At 59.1% G+C, this 15981-nt stretch overlaps 2 protein-coding genes and 1 long non-coding RNA gene across 3 annotated transcripts in view; all 3 read right to left on the reverse strand.

The window, feature by feature from the left end:
- Positions 1-246: 246 nt before the first annotated feature.
- LOC115947252 (uncharacterized) lies at positions 247-3032 on the reverse strand. Its single transcript, XR_004081201.2, has 3 exons — positions 2833-3032; positions 2672-2753; positions 247-1801 (listed from the first exon to the last, which is right to left on the reverse strand). It is a non-coding gene; the product is annotated as an uncharacterized lncRNA (long non-coding RNA).
- A 982-nt stretch (positions 3033-4014) lies between these two features.
- On the reverse strand, positions 4015-11234 carry FRMD8 (FERM domain containing 8). Its single transcript, XM_034071836.1, is given in 11 exon segments — positions 4015-4127; positions 4560-4743; positions 5394-5558; positions 6041-6164; positions 6835-7029; positions 7599-7765; positions 8615-8673; positions 9038-9139; positions 10336-10439; positions 10441-10495; positions 11198-11234. Coding segments are annotated over 11 exon segments (1293 nt in total). The 3' UTR covers positions 4015-4026.
- A 1084-nt stretch (positions 11235-12318) lies between these two features.
- The window catches only part of LOC117437424 (neurexin-2-like), a 50015-nt gene continuing 46352 nt past the window's right edge, over positions 12319-15981 (reverse strand). The window contains 2 exon segments of the mRNA XM_034071775.1: positions 12319-13059; positions 13061-13110. Coding sequence (XP_033927666.1) covers positions 12319-13059; positions 13061-13110 — 791 coding nt within the window.

Genomic DNA, 15981 nt, shown 5'->3' on the forward strand with positions numbered 1-15981 from the left:
TTCTTGTTCTATTTCTTGCCTTTTTCTCTATTTCTTGCTTTTTTTTCTATTTCTTGTTTTTTTTCTCTATTTCTTGAGCATTTTCTCTCTCGTTTCCTCTATTTCTTTCTTGGCTTTTTTTTCTATTTCTTATTTTTTCTCTATTTGTTTTTTTCTCTATTTCTTTCTTGTTTTTTCCTCTATTTCTTGAGGTTTTTTTCTCTATTTCTTGGTTTATTTCTCTATTTCTTTCTTGTTTTTTCTCTATTTCTTGTCTTTTCCTATTTCTTCTCTCTTGTTCCTCTCTGTTCCTATTCGCTCCTCTGCCTCTTGCCTCCATCCTCTCCTCCGCCGTCTCCATGGGCTCCTTTCCCTTCCTGCCTGCTCCAAGCCTCGGGAACACAAAGGAAGCAGCTTTAGGAGCCTCGAACAGCCCCAAGAACGGAGCCACTTCAGGAGCCTTCCATAAGGGAACAGCTCCAGCGAAGGAGGAATCCGCTTTAGGAGCAGTTCCTCCCTGGGAAGGGGCTTGGGAAGGCTCCGGTATCAAAGGAAGCAGCTTCAAGAGCCGCGATCCCACCAAAAACCGGCTTTTAACAGCTTCGGTTCTCAAGGGCTTTCAAGAGCTGCTCGGTTCTAACGCAAAGCACATGGGGAGCGTTTGGTGCATTAAGAAGCTCCCCCCTCAGCTTTTCAAACGCCATATTCCATCCAAAACGGAAGAAAACAGCTTTAAGAGCCTCTTTTCTTCCAATAAAGACGCTTTAAAAGCGTTTTGCTTCCCAAAAAAGCTGCTTTAACAGCATTTTGCTTTAAAAAAAGCCCCTTTGAGCATTTTTCTCCAAATAAAGCCGCTTTAAGAGCGTTTTTCTCCAAAAAAAGCCACTTTAAGAGCCTTTCCCCTTCAAATGAAGCCGCTTTAAGAGCGTTTTCCCCTCAGAGCCGCTTTAAGAGCGTTCCGCTCCCACTGCAGTCGCTTTAAGAGCATTTTCCGCCTTCAAACCCGCTGCTTCAAGCCCCCCCCGTTCCAATGCGAAGCAACTTTAAGAGCGTTTCGGCCCCAAAAAAGCCCATTTTAAGGGCAAAAAGAGCAGCTCCGTCCGCAGGAATCGCCTCGGCACAAGCGCTAATGGCGATTGGGGCCGCTCCCTCCCCGAGCTCCCTTATAAAGCCGAGGCGGGACCGCGTCACCGCAGCCGCTTCCGCGAAGGGGGGGAGAGAAAATAGTCCCGGTAAGCATCAAATAACCCCGATTAAAGCAAAAATCGCTGGATGTTCTTGGGGGTTTTGAGTTCTTTTCTCCCCTTTTCACCCTCCCCGAGGCCCCCCCGTGGGTTTGAGCACCGAACTGGTTCATTTTAACACCATTTTGGGGCTCCATTCTGCCCGGCCTGACCTTTTTGGGGAGAATCTGGAACATTCTCGGCATTTCTCGCCTGATTTTGAACCTTTTTTGTTCTTGCGGCTCCTTTTGTCCCACAAACTGGTGGGGGGACGGGGGGGGGACGGTTCTTAAAGGGGACCCAGACCCCAAAACCCCTTCTTTTTGCCCATTTCCACATTTGTTACCGTTCTCCTTTCCAACAAAGCCAAAAATGACCTTTTTTTGCCTTATTTTCTATGAAAACACCCAAAACCTCCTTTTTTCACAGCATTTCCAGGCCCTGCTGAGTCATGGCCCCAATCCTTCATTTCCGGATGGGATCCAGGAGCATTGGGAAGGATGAACCCTCCCCCCCGAACCCCATTGGGGTGAATTGAAGGCACTGACAGAGCCCATGAAGCATTCGGGAAGCACCGGGAATGGTTCCAGATGCAATTCCTGAAGGAAAACAGATTCCATTGTTATTAATCGCATTTTCCTGCGTTATCCCACCATTAAAAGCCCCAAAAAGTGCTTTTTTACCCCCATTTCACCCCCAGCTCCAAGCTCCCCTCCCTCCATCTCGATCCCATCACTTTAATGCTGCTTTTTCAGTAAGGATTTGCCCATTTTGGGCTGGTTTTATCTATTCCGACCCCAAATTAAGCTTTACAATCCCTTTATCGGCTGTACCATGGCCAAAGTTGATGTTTTCTGTGGGGAAAACCCCCATAAAGCTGGTTTTTTACCCCAAAGCTGGCATTGGAGGAGCCGTTTGAAAGCATTTTCCATAGGAAAATAAACCTTTCACCAAAACCTGAGTTTTCCAGAAAAAAAAGGAATAAAAAGGCTCAAACGGGTGAAAACCTGCTTGTGCTTGGTTATTTTTAACACCAATAACCCTAAAACGCCTAAAAATCACCCCAAAATTATCTCTGGCAATGATTTCAGGTGAAATTAAACCCTTTTAATCTTCAAATTGTCGCTTTTTAACCCAAAAACCCCCTTCTGAGCATAACTTGGGGTGGGGGTGGGGATGTCCTCCATCGCTTCCCAAAGGATTTTGGCCTAAACCCCCCCCAGTCCCTCACCCTTTGGCGTCCGGAAGGCTCCGTGTGGAAAACGACCCTTTTTAAGCCGTTTTTTACCCCAAAATCACCTCAATACCAACCCCATAACCGATATTAAGTTAAATTTAACCCGTTTTAACGCCCCTTTAGCGCACAGGGGGGTGAGGAAAGGACCCCCCCCCTCCCGCGGAGGGATACGCAGCCGGTTCCAACCGGTTCATCCGGTGGCGCAGTGCGGCTCTACCCACCCCCCCTTCACCTCAGCGTTGCCGCAGGGGTGGGCGCAATGGCTCCGTCTCTTCCCACCGGGAAACGGGGGTTGGGATGCGGGTTCCGCGGCTCTGAGGAGCGAGGAGAGGAGGGATAAAAAATAGAAGCCCAAAAAAACCCCAAAATCCCTCTTTTTGGAGTGGGTTTTACCTCAGGAAATGGCGGAAGGGAGGCAGGAAGAAGCCTCAAAATGGCGGCCGCGGCTCCTCAAAATGGCGGCGCTCGGCCAAAGCGCCTCACCGGGGCAGAAATACCCAACCCCCCAATAAAATAAACCCCATTTAATGCCTTTAATCCATAAATGATTTATTTCCTCCACAGATCCAAAGCAGCCTCTTCCCATAGGAGCCTTCCCCTGAGGTAAAAGGGGGGGGGGGGGAGAGTCCTTTCCTCCCTCCCCTCTATTTTCCCCCATTTTTCATTGTTAAATGAAGATTTCGGAGTTTCTAACACTTAAAATGTCCATTTTCAAACATAAACTTCCCCAAATTAGGAGGGTTTTTCCTTAAAGTGGTTTTGTTGGGGGGGGGGGAGGTTTACCGTGAAAAAGGGGTTTTTTGGTTCAAAGCAGCTGCTTGAGGAGGAGAGGGAGGGGAAAAGGGGTAAAGAATGAAATAAAAGTTAATTCATGAAGTAAAAGGGTTAAATAATGAAGTAAAAGGATTAAATATTGAAGCAAAAATGTTAAATAATGAAGTTAAAAGTTTAAGTAATAAAGTAAAAGGGTGAAATATTGAATTCATTCCAGTTTTGGGTGTTTTTGCCCCCATCTGCCCCCAGCAGAGCCGGATTTACCCCAGAGGAGCAGCTCCCACCGGTTCGTCACAACACACACCCCAAAATGAACCAAAACCGCCCGGATTTAACCCAAACTGTGCCCGATGACGTCATCCACGCTCCTTTATTAAGTCAGTGCAGGGTTGGGGCTGGTTTCGGGGGGGGGGGGGGGGGTTGGGCTGGTTCCGGGGGGGGGTCAGGGGCTGGTTCCGGGGGGGTCAGGGGCTGGTTCCGGGGGGGTCAGGGCTGGTTCCGGGGGGGGTCAGGGGCTGGTTCCGGGGGGGTCAGGGGCTGGTTCCGGGGGGGTCAGGGCTGGTTCCGGGGGCGGTGTCAGGGGCTGGTTCCGGGGGGGGGGTCAGGGGCTGGTTCCGGGGGGGGGGGGTCAGGAGCTGGTTCCGGGGGGGGGTCAGGGGCTGGTTCCGGGGGGGGTCAGGGGCTGGTTCCGGGGGGGGTCAGGGCTGGTTCCGGGGGGGTCGGGGCTGGTTCCGGGGGGGGGTCAGGGGCTGGTTCCGGGGGGGTCAGGGGCTGGTTCCGGGGGGGGGGGGGTCAGGGTTAGGGTCAGGGGGGTCAGGGCTGTTCCGCCCCCCCGGCCACGGCGCTGTAGGTGCCCCCCCTGCCGAAGAACGAGGCCGAGCGCCGGGGGGGCTTCACCCGCCTGAGCTCCTGCCCTGGGGGGGGGGGCAGGAAACGGGGGGTCAGAGAGAACAAGGGACACCCCAATGCCCCCCCCGACTGAGGGGAACCCCCCAGTGCCCCCCCCCAAGTGGGGGACCTCCCAATGCCCCCCCACTTAAGTGTGGGACCCCCCAGTGTCGTCCCCCCAAATGCGGGACCCCCCTAATGCCCCCCCCCGATTGTGTGGACCCCTTAAATGCCCCCCCCTCCGATTGTGGGGACCCCCCCAATGTCCCCCCTCTGCAGTGCGGGACCCCCCAATACCCCCCCAAGTGTGGGACCCCCCCAGTGCCCCCCCCCCCCGATTGTGTAAACCCCTCAAATGCCCCCCCCCCAGTGCGGGACCCCCCAATGCCCCCCCCCGATTGTAGGGACCCCCCCAATGCCCCCCCCCCCCCCCCCCCCCCCCCCCCCCCCCCGCTCACCGTCCTGGACGTAGTCAATGGTCGCCAGGCGCTGCAGCCGCGGCCGCAAGGGGGCGCTGCCCCTGGAGGGGGGTTCGGGGGCGGGGCCTCCGGTGGGCGGGGCTTGATCCGGGGGCGGGGCCTGCTCCGGCCCCGCCCCTCCCAGCTCGATGCAGCACTCGATGAGGGCGCTCATCAGCTCCGCCTATGGGGGGGGCGGGGGGCGGTCAGCCCCCTCAGTGCCCCATAACCACCCCCCAGTGACCCATAACCATCACCAGTGCCCCATAACCACTCCCCAGTGACTCACAACCACCCCCAAGTGCCCCATAACCACCCCCAGTGACCCATAACCACCTTCCAGTGCCCCACAACCACCCCCAAGTGCCCCACAACCAAACCCCAGTGCCCCACAACCACCCCCAAGTGCCCCATAACCACTCCCCAGTGACCCATAACTACCTTCAGTGACCCACAACCACCCCCAAGTGCCCCATAACCACCCCCAGTGACCCATAACCAACCTCCAGTGCCCCACAACCACCCCCCAGTGCCCCACAACCACCCCCCAGTGCCCCATAACCACCCCCCAGTGACCCACAACCACCCCTCAGTGCCCCATAACCACCCCCCAGTGACCCACAACCATCACCAGTGACCCATAACCACCCCCCAGTGACCCACAACCATCACCAGTGACCCATAACCACCCCCCAGTGACCCACAACCATCACCAGTGACCCATAACCACCCCCCAGTGACCCATAACCACCCCCAGTGACCCATAACCACCCCCCAGTGCCCCATAACCAGCACAGTGCTCCCAACACCTCCACTGCCCCCCAAGTGCTGCACCTGTGGGGAGAACACCCGCAGCAGCCGGTTCACGGGGGCTCCCTCGTGCTCCCCATCAAACTCCAGCCAGAGCTGGGGGGGCCCCGTGGCCTCGTCCCCCTCCTGCCCCACGGCGCCCACCAGCTCCCAGCACAGCTCGGGGTAGGTCAGCGTCAGCAGCACATGCTGGGGGGCAGAGGGGAGTCAGCCCCATGGCTGCCCCACAGCCCCTGCCCCATGGTGTCCATCACAACTGCCCCCCGACAGCTCCAGCCCCCATCCTGCCCCATAGACCCCACTATGGCCTCAATCCTGACCCACAGACACCACTGTGAGGCTGGTCCTGCCCCATAGACCCCCCCTGTGCCCTCAATCCTGTCCCATAGAACCCCCTGTGGGCCCAATCCTGCCCCACAGAGCCCCCTATCCTGCCCCATAGACCCCCCTGTGGCCCCAATACTGCCCCCCAGAACCCCCTGTGGGCCCAATCCTGCCCTATAGACCCCACTATGGCTCCAATCCTGCCCCATAGAACCACCTGTGGCATAAATCCTGCCCCACAGACCCCCCTATAGACCCAGTCCTGCTCCACAGACCCCCCTACGGCCCCAATCCTGCCCCATAGACCCCTCTACAGCCCCAATCCTGCCCCATAGAACCCCCCATACCTTCTCCCGGGAGTCGATGATGGTGACCCCCTCCAGCCCCACAGCGACAGTTACAGGCCGCAGCCCCCCCCGGCCCAGCAGCCCCCCGGGGGGGCGCTCGATGGCTCCCGGGAAGAAGGCACAGCTATGGGGGGGACACAGGGGGGTCCTGGGTCCCCTCTGCCCCCCCCAGGTGCACTTGGGGGGTGCAGGAATGGGGGGTCTGGGGGGGGTCCATGGGGGCTGTTGGGATTGCAGGGCAGGGGTCCGGGTGTCTGGGGTTCCCATAGGGGGTATGGGGGGTCCCATTGGCTCTCCCATAGGGCTCTCCCATTGGCTCCCATTGGTTCCCCATTGGCTCCCATTGGCTCTCCCACTGGGTCCCATTGGATCTCCCATTCTCTCCCCATTGGCTCCCATTGGCTCCCCATTGGCTCTCCCATAGGGCTTTCCCATTGGCTCCCCATTGGTTCCCCACTGGCTCTCCCATTGGCTCCCATTGGCTCTTCCATTGGCTCTCCCATTGGCTCTCCCACTGGGTCCCATTGTCTCCCATCAGCTCCCATTGGCTCCCATCAGTTCCCATCAGCTCCCCATTGGCTCCCATCATCTCCCCTTGTCTCCCATTGCCTCCCATTGCCCCCCATTGTCTCCCATCAGTTCCCATTGCCCCCCATTGTCTCCCATCAGTTCCCATTGCCTCCCATTGTCTCCCATCAGTTCCCATTGCCCCCCATTGTCTCCCATCAGTTCCCATTGTCTCCCATCAGTTCCCATTGCCCCCATCACCCCCCCCAGTCCCCATTGCCCCTCACCCATAGCCAGGCAGCTCATGGCAGCGCCGCAGGAAGTCCCGGTGCAGCTGTGGGGGGGGGGCTCCGGCCCCGGGGGTCCGGCTGAAGGCCTCCAGCAGCCGCTGCTCGGGGGGGGGCTCCCGGCGCACCAGGGACCCCCAGAGCCCCCCCCAGCCCCGCGGCCCCGTCCGCGGCAGCAGCTCCGGCACCAGCGGCCTGGGGGGGGATGGGGGTGAGGGGGCTGTGGGTCACTATGGGTTGGAGGGGGTATTGGGTGTTACTGTGGTTGCTATGGGTCTCTATGGTCTCTGTGGGTCTTTATGGATCACTACGTGTCTTTATGTTCCCTATGTGTGTCTATGGTCTCTATGGGTCCCCATGGGTCTCTATTGTCTCTATATGTCTCTATGGTCCCTATGGGTCCCTACAGGTGTCTATGGTCTCTATGGGTCCCCACAGTCCCTAGGGGTCTCTATGGTCTCTACTGGTCTCTATGGGTCCCTATAGGTGTCTATGATCTCTATGGCTCTCTATGGTCTCTATGGGTCTCTGGGTCTCTATGGGTCTCTATAGGTCCCTATGGGTGTCTATGATCTCTATGGTCTTGGGTCTCTATGGTCTCTATGGTCTCCATGGTCTCTATGGTCTCCATGGTCTCCATAGTCTCTATGTGTCTCTATGGTCTCTATGGGTCTCCATGGTCTCCATGGTCTCTATGGGTCCCTATGGGTCAATATGTGTCTCTATGGTCTCTATGTGTCCCTGTGTATCCCCCTGCCCCATACCTGATGCTTCGGGCCGTGTGCAGCCCTGGCTGGAAGGGGCCCAGGCGCAGGCGGCAGCTCAGGGCCCCCAGAGCCAGCGCCTGGGGGGGGTCCATGGGGAGCAGCCCCCCCAGCACCTGCCCCCGAGCGTCCTCGTACAGCAGCCGCAGCAGCACCTCCGACTGCACCTGAGAGCCCAGAGACCCACATCACCCCACAGAGACCCAGAGTGACCCATAGAGACCCATAGAGACACACAGAGACCCATAGAGACCCATAGAGACCCACATCACCCCACAGAGACCCAGAGTGACCCACATCACCCCACAGAGACCCAGAGTGACCCATAGAGACCCACATCACCCCATAGTGACCCATAGTGACCCACATCACCCCACAGTGACCCACAGAGATCCATAGAGACCCACAGCGAGCCATAGAGACCCATAGTGACCCACAGCGAGCCATAGAGAACCAAAGCGACCCATAGTGAACCACAGAGACCCACAGCGACCCACAGAGACCCATAGCAACCCATAGAGACCCATAGTGAACCATAGTGACCCACAGCGACACAGAGACCCACAGCGACCCATAGAGACCCACAGCGAGCCACAGCAACCCATAGTGACCCATAGAGACCCATAGAGACCCACAACAACCCATAGCTACCCATAGTGACGCATAGAGACCATAGAGACCATAGAGACCCATAGTGACCCATAGAGACCCATAGCGACCCATAGAGACCATAGAGACCATAGAGACCCATAGAGACCCATAGAGACCCAGTGACCCACAATTACCCATAGCGACCCATAGTGACCCACAGCAACCCATAGTGACCCATAGCAACCCACAGGACCCACAGTGATTCATAGCAACCCACAGGACCCACAGTGACCCACAGTGACCCATAGTGAACCATGGAGACCCATAGTGACCCACAGCAACCCACACATCACCCCACTCATCCTCCCCACCCCACCCCCAGCCCCACACTTGGGGGGTGCCCCACACGTGTGGGTCCCGCTCACCTCCAGCTCCCTGCTCTTGGGGAAGAACACGTTCCTGCGCAGCTGCAGACACGGCTCATCTGGGGGGGGGGCAGGGGTGACCCTGGGGCAACAACAGGGACCCCCCCCAATAACCCCCCCATCTGCCCCATAACCCCCCCATTGCCTCCCATTGCCCCCCATAACCCCTCCCATTGCCCCCATTGCCCCATAACCCCCCCATTGCCCCCAATATGCCCCATAGCCCCCCCATTGCCCCCATACCCCCCCAACTGCCCCCCAATCTGCCCCATAACCCCCCCATTGCCACCCATCTGCCCCATAACCCCATTGCCCATTGCCCCATTGCCCCATAACCCAACTGCCCCCCATTGCTCCCTATAAGCCCCCCATTGCCCCCCCAATCTGCCCCATCCCCCCCCCAGGTGCCCCCCCCGCCCCCACCGGCTCCGATGTCCTCGGGGGGGGCAGTGCTGAGGCGCAGGAGGAGCTCAGGCCAGCGCCGAGCCAGGCGCAGGGGCCGGTGCCGAGGCTTGAGCTGCACCGCTGGGTATAGGGATGTAGGGATATGGGGTATGGGATATGGGATATAGAATATAGGGATGTAGGGATATGGGGTATGGGATATAGGGATATAGAATATAGGGATGTAGGGATATGGGGTATGGGATATGGGATATAGGGTATGGGGATATAGGGATGTAGGGATATGGGGTATGGGATATAGGGATATAGAATATAGGGATGTAGGGATATGGGGTATGGGATATAGGGATATAGAATATAGGGATGTAGGGATATGGGATATGGGATATAGGGATATAGAATATAGGGATGTAGGGATATGGGGTATGGGATATAGGGATATAGAATATAGAGATGTAGGAATACAGGATATAGGATATCGGATATGGGTTAGGGATATAGGAATATGGGTATAGGGTATGGATATAGAGAATAGGGTATGGGTATGGATATAGGGATACAGGGTATAGGGTATGGATATGGGAAATGGGTATGGGGTATGGGATACAGGGTATGGGGTATGGATATAAGGCATGCGACACAGAGTATGAGATACAGAGTATGGATATAGGATATGGGTATTGATATAGTGTAGAGAACATAGGGTACAGGTATAGGGTATGGATAGAAGATATAAGGCATGGGATATGGGTGTGGATGTAAAGCATGGATATAGGGTATGGGATATAGGGTATGGAGTATGGGATATGGTGATACAAGGACACACAGACACCGACCCACGGACACCCACAGCCCCATGCAGGCACCCACTGCCCCACAGCCACCAACCCATGGGCACCAACAGGGACCCCCATGGACCCCATAGACACCCATGGACCCACAGATTCACCCCCATGGACCCCACAGGCACCCATGGACCCACAGATTCACCCCCATGGACCCCACAGGCACCCATGGACCCACAGATTCACCCCTATGGACCCCATAGACACCCATGGACCCACAGATTCACCTCTATGGACCCCATAGACATCCATAGACCCCACAGGCACCCATGGACCCACAGATTCACCCCTATGGACCCCATAGACTTCCATGGACCCACAGATTCACTCCTATAGACCCCATAGACATCCATAGACCCCATAGACACCCACAGACCCACAGATTCACCCCTATGGACCCCATAGACACCCATGGACCCTCACACCCCATAGGCACCCATAGCCCCGCCCCCTCCCCGTGGCCCCGCCCACCGAGCAGGGGGGAGCTCATCCAGAGCGCCAGCGCCTCGGTGGCCTCGGGCGGCAGCTCCAGCGCCCCCTGCAGGCGGAGGAGCAGCTCGGAGGCTGTGGGGCCTGGGGGGGGGCTCCAGGGGCAGCGGCAGCGCTGAGGAGTCCGGCAGGTACAGGAGAGCTGGGGGGGGGTCATGGAGGGGTCATCTATGGGGGGGGGTCATGGAGGGGTCATCTATGGGGGGGGGGTCATGGAGGGGTCATCTATGGGGGGGGGTCATGGAGGGGTCATCTATGGGGGGAGCAACCGGGGGGGGGTCATGGAGGGGTCATCTATGGGGGGGGGCAACCGGGGGGGGGGTCATGGAGGGGTCATCTATGCGGGGGGGCTCATGGAGGGGTCATCTATGGGGGGGGGCAACCGGGGGGGGGGTCATGGAGGGGTCATCTATGGGGGGGGGGCAACCGGGGGGGGGTCATGGAGGGGTCATCTATGGGGGGGGGGCAACCGTGGGTGGGGGACATGGAGGGGTCATCTATGGGGGGGGTCATGGAGGGGTCATCTATGGGGGGGAGGCACCCATGGGGGGGGGGTCATGAGAGGTCACAGGGGTTCGTGGCGGGGGGAGGGGGAAGATACTGGGGAGGGGCACCCTCTGCGTGGGGTCATGGAGGGGTCATCTATAGGGGGGGTTGGGGGACACCCATGGGTGGGGGTCATGGGAGGGGTCATTGGGGGGGTGCAGGGAGGGGTGAGGGAGGTCACGAGGTTCACCCACGGGGGAGTCACGTGGGGGGCACCTCTTGGGGGAGGGGCATGGACCCACAGACCCCGCCCCTCCCCCTCCCCTCCCCCCTCCCCCTCCCGGCCCCTCCCCCTCACCGGTAGCACCGGCCGCCGCCGGCCCCTCCCCCTCCATGCCCGGAGCCGCCGGGGTCACGCTGGGGTCACGCCGGGGTCACGGGAGGGGTTGGGGGGGGAGGTGCTGGGGTCACGCGGGGTCACGGCTCCGCGCGCTCCTCGCCTCGCTCCCGCGCACGGGTGGGAAAAGAGCGGAGCCGGAAGTGACGTCACGGCCCCGCCCGCCCCTGGCGGAGGGGAGGAGGTGGGGGCGGGGCTATGGGGGGGGCTGGATATGGGGTCTATGGGGGGTTATGGGGGGGTCTGGATATGGGGTCTATGGGGGGGTTATGAGGGGGTCTCTGGATATGGGGTCTATGGGAGGTTATGGGGGGGTCTCTGGATATGGGGTCTATGGGGGGGTTATGAGGGGGTCTCTGGATATGGGGTTCTCTGGGGGGGATTTATGGGGGGGGTCTCTGGATAGGGGGTCTATGGGGGGGTCTCTGGATATGGGGGTCTATGGGAGGTTATGGGGGGGTCTCTGGATATGGGGGTCTATGGGAGGTTATGGGGGGGGTCTCTGGATATGGGGTCTATGGGGGGGCTTTATGGGGGGGGGTCCCTATTTCGGCGCAGGAAGAGGCAGAGCCGCTGTACGAAGTATAGAACTGTGTATTCCTCTGTGCGCGGCGGGGGGGGCTCGTTTGGGGGGGGGGGGGCTCAGGTTTTGGGGGGGGATCGGGGTGGGGGAGGGGAGGCCCCTTTTTGGGGGGGCCCCATCCCCGATGGAGGCTTTAAATTAAAAACCCAAAACCCAAAACAGACCCGGGGGGGGGTTAAAAAAGAACCAATTTAGGGGGGGAGGGGTCAACAAAGGGGGGGGCTGGGCCACATCCCCCGATCCCCTCCAGAGCCCCCCCCACCCCGTGTTCAGGGGGACCCCCCCGCACCCCCTCTTTGTGTGGGGGGGGGGGGGCACACACAGACAACCACAGCGGCCCCCCCACTGCGGGGGGATGGGGGGGGGTCACACACACACAGCCCGAGGGGGGGGAGGGGAACACACACGCTCCCGTTGTTGGGGGGGGGGGAGGGGTGTGTGTGGTTGGACTGGGGGGGCTGAACGGGTGTTGGGGGGGGGGTTCGGTGTCCCCCCCCCATCAGACATAGTACTCCTTGTCCTTGTTCCGCCGCGCTTTACCGGGCGCTTTGGGGGGGGCGGGGGGGGCTTTTTCCTTCGCGCCCCCCCCGACGGCAGCGTTGGGACCCCCAACTTGTGGGGCAGCGGCGGTGGAGGCAGCGGAGGCCGCACCGGGCGCAGCGGCCGCGGCCGGACCGATGTACCGGCGGCTCTGGTCCAGCTGGTAGGAGCCTTCATCCCGGTTGCGGTACTTGTACATGGCGTAGAGGAGGATGAGGATGCAGAGCGCGGCGGCCGCCACGATGCCCACCACCATCCCCGTGGTACCACCGGCCTCCCGAACCACCTCGACGGCCCCGGGGACGGCGGCTGTGGGGAGGACAGCACCGGGGGAGCGGACGGTGACCGAGGCACCCGTGACCCCCCCCGCGCCCCCCCCCCGGCCCCGGCCCACCGCCCCCTCCCGGGGGTGCCGCTCCCCCGCCGGTACCAGCCCCGGTAACGGGGCCGCCACCACCGTGGCCACGGTAACGGAGCCGGGGAGCGCTGGGGTCTGCGCGGAGCCGCCGTCGGTTGGGCGGCGGGGGGGGGGGGGGGTTTCTCTTCCTCCTCCTCCGGTCCCCCCCCCGAAGTCCTCATCGTCGGCGGGGGGTGCGTTGGGATCAGCCGCTTCCCCCGAGGCGAAGCCCGAGGGCTCCTCACAATCGGGGCCGCACGATGCGGGCGAACGGGGGGACCCCGGGGGGCGAGGGGGGGGGGGACACGGGGCCGCCCCCCCCGACCGGGGCCGCCGGTAGCACCAATTCACCGCCTGCAGAGACACAAAGAACGGGGGGGGGGGGGGGGAGGGGGAGGGGAAGGGGAGGGGGGGCAAAATGAGCCCCTGGTCCTGCCCCCCCGGGCCCCCCGACCCCCCCCCCCCAGTTCCACCGCCGTGTTATGAGCATTATCATTACGGTTATTAATTAAGGCTACGTTAATGTGCGCTTTGATAAGAGCAAACCGCGGCGCTGCCACAACTTACATGGCGGGATGGGGCCGGGTGATTTTAGCGTGGAGGAAAAAGGAATTGCAGGAAGGAAGGGAAAGCACCCAAAAAAAAACAACAAACACAGGAGAGAGAGAGAACAGAGTGAGAGAAACGGAACACGAAAGGAACAGGAGAGAAGAGACAACGTCGGTGAGAAGGTGCCGCCGGGCAGCCCTGAGCCCGACTGTGGGGCACACTGAGCCCGACCTTGGGGCAGCCCTGAGCCCGACTGTGGGGCAGCCCTGAGCCCGACCTTGGGGCAGCCCTGAGCCCGGCTGTGGGGCAGCCCTGAGCCCGGCCTTGGGGCAGCCCTGAGCCCGGCTGTGGGGCAGCCCTGAGCCCGAGTGTGGGGCAGCCCTGAGCCCGGCTCTGGGGCAGCCCTGAGCCCGACCTTGGGGCAGCCCTGAGCCCGACCTTGGGGCAGCCCTGAGCCCGACTGTGGGGCAGCCCTGAGCCCGACCTTGGGGCAGCCCTGAGCCCGACTGTGGGGCAGCCCTGAGCCCCACGGCCTGCGGTGAGCCCAGCAACGGGCGAGGGGATGGGGACGGTGTCTGAGTGTTGGGCATGGGGGCGGCAGACAGCAGCATTCATCCATCCGCATCCATCATCATCCATCATCCATCCATGAGTCAACCACCAGCCATCATCCATCCATCATCCATCCATGATCCACCCATCATCATCCATCATCCATCATCATCCGTCCATCATCCATCCATCCATCCATCCATCATCCATCATCCATCGTCATCCGTCTATCATCCATCCATCATCCATCATCATCTATCCATCATCCATCCATTCATCATCCATCCATCATCACCCATCATCCATCATCCAATTATCATTCATCCATCATCATCCATCATCCATCCATCCATCCATAATCCATCCATGATCCATCCATCATCATCCATGATCCATCCATGATCCATCCATCATCCATCCATCCATCATCATCCATCATCACCCATCATCCATCATCCAATTATCATTCACCCATCATCATCCATCATCCATCCACCATCCATTATCATTCATCATCCATCATCCAAACATCATCCATCATCCATCCAACCATCAGTCATCATCCCATCCATCATCCATCCATCATCCATTCATCATCCATTCATCATCCATCCATCATCATCCATCATCCATCCATCATCATCCATCATCCATCCAACCATCAGTCATCATCCCATCCATCATCCATCCATCATCATCCATGATCCATCCATCATCATCCATCATCCATCATCATCCGTCCATCATCCATCCATCCATCATCCATCATCCATCGTCATCCGTCTATCATCCATCCATCATCCATCATCATCTGTCCATCATCCATCCATCATCCATCATCTATCCATCATCCATCGTCATCTGTCCATCATCCATTCATCATCCATCCATCATCATCCATCCATGATCCATCCATCCATCCATCCATCATTATCCATGATCCATCCATCATCCATCCATGCATCCATCCCTCTATACATCCTTCCCTCTATGCATCCATCCCTCTATGCATCCATCCCTCTATGCATCCATCCCTCTATGCATCCATCCCTGCCTGGATCCAGCCTTGGATCCTCCATCTCTTCCCCCCCTTTCTCTGTCCTCTGTCCATTGTCCGTCCATTGTCCGTCTGTCCTGTGGCTCCCCCCAGCTTCTGCTGCCCTCTCCCATTGGCTCAAGGGCGAATCAGGAGGTCCAGGGGACACCCATGGGTGCTGTGGGGTCCAGGGGACACCCACGGGTACTGGAGGGGTCCATTGGACACCCATGGGTGCTGAGGGGTCCATGGGACACCCATGGGTGCTGGGGGGGTGTAGAGGACACCCATGGGTGCTGCGGAAGCCAAGGGGTCCATGGGACACCCATGGGTGCTGGAGGTGAGTGAGATGTCCAAAGGACATCTACAGGTGCTGGGGGGGCACCTCTGGGTGCTGGGGGTGCCCACGGGACCCCCATGGGTGCTGGGGGGGACAAGAGGCCCATTGGCTACACATGGGTGCGGGAGTGGTCATGGGGCACCCCTGGGTGCTGGGGGGGGCAAGAAGCCCATTGGCTACAAATGGGTGCGGGGGTGGCCATGAGGCACCCCTGGGTGCTGGGGGGTCCTGCAAGGGGCACACGCGTGTGCAAGGAGCAGCGGAGAACACGCGTGTGCAGGCGGGGGAGGGGCTGTGGGGGGGGCACACGTGTGTGTGTGCATGGGGCTGCGTGTGCAGGGCACGTGTGTGAGCACTGGGCATGTGTGAGCACGCGTGTGCGAGACTGAACACGTGTGTGAGCATGTGACTGTGAACACGTGTGTGAGTGTGAGCACGTGACTGTGAACACGTGTGTGTGAGCACGACTGTGAACACGTGAGACTGAACATGTGTGTGCAAGTGTGAGCACATGTGTGTGTGTGAACACGTGTGAGATTGAACGTGTGTGAGACTGAACATGTGTGTGTGAACATGTGTGATTGTGAACACGTGTGCGAACACAAGACTGAACATGTGTGAGACTGAACACGTGTGTGCGAGTGTTAACTCGTGTTTGACTGTGAACACGTGTGTGAGACTGAATATGTGTGTGAACACGTGTACAAGACTGAACACGTGTGTGCGAGCGTGCACAAGTGTGTGTTAT

Source organism: Melopsittacus undulatus, chromosome 22 (assembly GCF_012275295.1).
Source record: "Melopsittacus undulatus isolate bMelUnd1 chromosome 22, bMelUnd1.mat.Z, whole genome shotgun sequence".
Classification (NCBI taxonomy): domain Eukaryota; kingdom Metazoa; phylum Chordata; class Aves; order Psittaciformes; family Psittaculidae; genus Melopsittacus; species Melopsittacus undulatus.